This window comes from Physcomitrium patens, chromosome 25, assembly GCF_059467195.1.
Source record: "Physcomitrium patens ecotype Gransden chromosome 25, ASM5946719v1, whole genome shotgun sequence".
NCBI lineage: Eukaryota > Viridiplantae > Streptophyta > Bryopsida > Funariales > Funariaceae > Physcomitrium > Physcomitrium patens.
In genome coordinates, this window is record NC_143434.1 from 6515403 (window position 1) to 6520407 (window position 5005).

Below are 5005 nucleotides of genomic sequence, written 5' to 3' on the forward strand. Positions count from 1 at the left end.
TGAACAGACCATGAAGGACGCTCACAAGATGCAACACTACTGGACAACGCCGAACCCTAGCCGCCCACGAAACGCAGACTAACTCCCCAAATACCTGCCTTCGAGGTTTTTGTACGTTAATTTATATCAATGTATTACCACAAGCTTGGATCCCCCATCCGTCTAAACGGGGGGCACCTGAGAGCTGATTGGCGTGGGCAGGATTAGTGCCGCACCAGAGGTTATTCCTACAGCCCATCGTTCCCGTTAAAGCAAAAGTGAAAAAAAGTAAAGTCCATCAAAAGTTCCTTCCACCGAGATTGCAGTGTGAACTTTCTTCGGGATTAGGGTTTCCTGATGAGAGGGAGAAACAGGGAATGGTGGGTTTTGTCGCAGAGTTGATCGCGAGGCACTTCGGTACACGCTCACACCGATTGTTACAGGTCGGAGAAGTTTGTTTCATTTGGTACACAATTCCCATTTGGATGCGATAGTTTCAGTCTCCCATCATGCAGGTGCGTGGCTGCTCGCTCTCGCTGATCGTTTCCATGGCGTTTGTTTGTTGGGGTTTGGAGAAATTTCTTGCACTGAAGAGTGCTGGACGATGATGTAATTAGTGTTCATTCGCATAAGAAGCGCGTGTGTTGATGTTGATATCGTAATTGGTGTTTCCGTGTGATAGGCCAGCGACAGATTTAACATCAACAGTCAGCTCGAGCACTTACAGGCCAAGTATGTCGGCACAGGTCACGCCGATGTCAATCGCTTGTAAGCACTGGGCTCCTTTGTTTACTTGACCTAGGCTGACGTCGTTTTTTTCTTGTTTCTGATTGTATATTGTATGAATGCAAACGAGATTTTAGTTTCTTTGCCTTTGAGGTACAGCGAGCTTATGCCCTGGTGCTGCAGTTGTACACGGCCTTTTTATTTTTTTTGCCCACCTCGGTGAACCGTGAGAATTTGGCAGCGGCTGTTTGTTTACCGATTATTGGCTCGAACCTGTGCTTTCGACTAACTTGACCTCGCTTCCCTCAAGTTTTCTGTGTTTATTTTGTTTCCGATCGATAAACTTCATTGCGTATTTGGTCCCCTGAATGCAAATGTTCAGGGTTTCGGGGTGTGGGGTGGTTTTCAACACCCATACTTTCACCTTCCTGTAATCCTCTGGCAGTATTAGTGTAGTAAGTTTAGTCTATGGAAACTTAATGGTGGGGATGTGAAATTTTAATGGGGTTTTGACTTTTCGACACCAGATAACCGTGTGAATACAATACTTCAAGCGCTTAGAGTCAGATAATGGCTTTTCCTCTCTCCTCTGTAAACCTTCTTGGATGACGAAGGCACCTTGAAGTATTTGATACTATCAATACGTTTTGTAATTCATGGGATGTTAATTCCTTTTCACTGACTCCCACCATACCTGTGTTGCTCGTGACAGCGAGTGGGCCGTGAACATTCAGAGGGACAGTTATGCCTCCTATATCGGGCATGCACCACTGTTGGCCTTCTTTGCAGTTGCTGAAAATGAATCCATTGGACGAGTGCGCTACAATTTTATGCAGGTGAACAATCTTAATGCTGTATGTTACATTGCTAGAGTCATTTGTAAGTCCTGAATTTGAACAGGGTCCACTTGCGTTTTTGATGGTTCTTTATATACTCCAAGCTGTTCTTGGATCATCTTGATATTCACCTCATCTCGTTCTTGTGTGACTTCAGAGAATGCTGTTGCCTTGCGGCAAGCCACCGGACAGGGATCAGGAAGATTGAGACTGGATGGTTCTCCACTCATGTTAGCCAGCAAGTGTTTTTCCATGCTTCCACGATAGTGCTTACGAACTTTGCATTATGTATCTGAGCAGTCCTTAAAACATCTAAATTGTAACATCATGCTGTATTTTCTCAAGCTGAATTTGTTGGTGTATATGGACTGTGAAAAATGGTAAATGTTGCGTCAGGTGACCTTAATCTGGTATTTGAATCGTTAAATGTATTTTTAACAATTTAAAATGGTGGATTGTCCTTGTATGAAGTGTTGTGTGTGATGTCTAGGCGCGTTGGATCTTAAATACTCTTATGAAAGCCGCCACTTTGAGCTCGAGAAACGTGTTGCTTTATTCCGTCACAAGTTGTGTTTAGATCAAACTATGTCAAGTCTTAGCTGCTCATTGAATTGAAAATGCAGCTTAGTTTCCTTAGAACAGGTTTATTCCTGGTTCATGACAAGTTTTTCTATTTTACTGTATTGAATCACAAACTGTATTGAATGTTCTAACGCGAATAACAAGCTCTCGGTTAATATCATTGTAGTCGTACAAACATGATATAAAATTAGAAACACTTAGTATTTAGTTTATGTTTATTTACATCTAGAGGTGAATATTTTTCGCTTGATGAATAACTTGTTGAAGAGTACTAAATGATCTGGTTTCTAATTCATTATAAAACTATTGAAACACAAAGAAATTAGTTTTAATCATAGGCTGGGAAGAAATTTTTGGGTACATGAAATGTTCGACATCCTGATTTCTAACTTCACAAACAAATGAAACTTTCACTGCTAAGTGTTAGAAGGTTGGAGTTAAATGAAGGAGTTGATTAATTCAGTAATGTCTACATGTTTGCATATAATTCACATTAAGTATTAGATGGTACTCGTGGTAATGATTGGTATATTAGTGTCCATTGCAATAATAGCCATTGTATTAGCTTGTTATCAGAGGCTATTTCTAAATTGACAACACTTAATGCCTTCGTTTCAGTTTCCTTATAAGTTTTAACAGTTAAACAATTTATGAATGTGCTCTATTAACATATTTTATGAGCTATAAAAAAGAGGAAGTATATAATTAAGTTTTATGTGTCAAAGGATTATATTTAAATGGATTTCTACAAAAATAATATTACATATAAGACAAACTTTATATAATTGTGATAAAGTGTAGATTTTAATAATATAATTTTTGATTATTTTACATTATAACACTCTTAAAAAATTACAATAAAAAACTAAAATCATATTAACTTGATAAAATAATATAATATATGATTCTATGTAATGTATACAAACAAAATTATATTTATAAGTATATATTTTGTACTAAATATAAAGATACATAAAATATCATTGAATAATAAAATAATTATTATTTACATTATTTCATTTATAATGTCATCTTACATTATTATGACAAGTAAATATTACCATTATTAGAAAAATTAATAAAAGATAATAAATTATTACTTTAAAAAAATTTCAACAAAGTAAAAATGAATTATATATACTTATCTCTATAAATCTTAAATTTAAAATTGAAATGCTTTAGAAACCAAAATTGTGTTATTGAAATAGAATATTCTATTATTAAATCTAAAATAGACATTATTTTTATACTACATTAATAAATTAATAAATTAAGATAAAATACTATAAAAAAAACTAATAAAAAAATATTTTTTTAGTTATTTAATTTATATGAATAGAATATTTGAACTATTATTAAAATATAACTATGTCAAATTGTTAGTTTTTAGAAAAATATCATATATACCCCTGAAATATATTGAAATATTAAGAATAACTATGTATTCTTAATAATAGCAAATCTATTCTTCACTTTTGTAATAATATCAAATCTATCCTTTAACTTGATAAGGTATTATAACTATTCTTTTTTAAGTGCAATTGGGGCCCAACCTATATATTGTGGAGAAATTGACATGCCATTTTTGGAACTTTTTAGCACAATATGCCTCCTTGGTTTGTGCACTATAGTACTCCTAATTGAAATGCAAAAATTGACATTAAGATTTTGAGCTATTTTGATTGATTTGGACTATGCTGCATATAAATGCTTCTCTCAAAGAATGATGTTAAGAATTTTTTCAATCTTTTGTTGCCCTAAACATTACATGTACTTTTTTTTGTTTGTGTTCTTGAGAGAGTGCCAAGTGCCAAATTATCTTTGCCAATTGACTTACTTCAACTTTATGCCTTGTATTTGAAGTCATTGCATTTTAATGTAGTTAGTAGTATGGGCTTGCAAGTGATAGGTCAAGGCAATCTTAATTCCAAGGCCAATGTGTCAAGCTCTTTGGTTAGTTTCTATAGCTGCATCAATAGCTACGACCCCTATAAATGTATTGCAATTTTCCACAGTCAAGCTCTCCATGTCATTTGTTTAAAATGACCGCACCATAGTCTACATGGTATAAGGAGACATATTGTACAATAAAGTGCTAAAGAAGGCTCTCCAATTTCTCTTTAGGATGTAGGTTGGGCCCTAGTTATACTTTTAAAAAATATTTATCATGCCTTATTAGATTGAAGGATGGATTTGATATTATCACAAAAGAAGAAGATATGTTGTTATCAATAATATATGAATATTTTTTATATTTTAACATATTTCAAGGATATAAATGATATTTTTTCTTATTTTTGAATATTTTATTTTTTGAATATTTTTCAAAGACAACTGATTGGTTATATTATTATCATAATAAAATTTAAATCCAAATATAAGTAAAAATTGAAACTAAAATTGATGTTGGAGTGAAAAGTTATAAATCAAAATTTGCAACAAGTGATTTATACTATGTGCATTTGCAATAAAAAAATAATATTATAGTGTAATATAAACTATGTTTTATTTTGCCTCGCAAGCTTTGGTGATGCCATTAAACTACTAGTTTTAATCTTCAAGACAATCATATTGTTGTTTGGATTATTTATGTAATTTTTGTTCGAATACCATTTCAACCTTTTATTCATTATTTATAAAGAATTTGAATTCTTCTATTACATTTGTTGTTAATTTTTAGATATATTAACATGTACAATGAAATTTGAATCATAAGCATTTAAAGGTGTTATATATATATATATAATATGTCTATAATATAAAAACAGCTAATTATGATTTTAATTCATGATTCTTTTATATTTTTTATTTTATTACAAAGCTTTGATATGTCTTTATCCATCTGCATAATATGGCTCCATATTATTTCAACCTTCAAATCC

At 32.7% G+C, this 5005-nt stretch overlaps 1 protein-coding gene across 1 annotated transcript; it reads left to right on the forward strand.

Moving 5' to 3' along the window:
- The first annotated feature begins 381 nt into the window (after positions 1-381).
- Positions 382-1903, forward strand: LOC112277231 (uncharacterized protein At4g14342). Its single transcript, XM_024509328.3, has 4 exons — positions 382-494; positions 662-747; positions 1418-1541; positions 1699-1903. Exons 1-4 carry the CDS (start codon positions 489-491, stop codon positions 1747-1749), a joined length of 267 nt encoding a protein of 88 aa, XP_024365096.1. The 5' UTR covers positions 382-488; the 3' UTR covers positions 1750-1903.
- The last annotated feature ends 3102 nt before the right edge of the window (positions 1904-5005 follow it).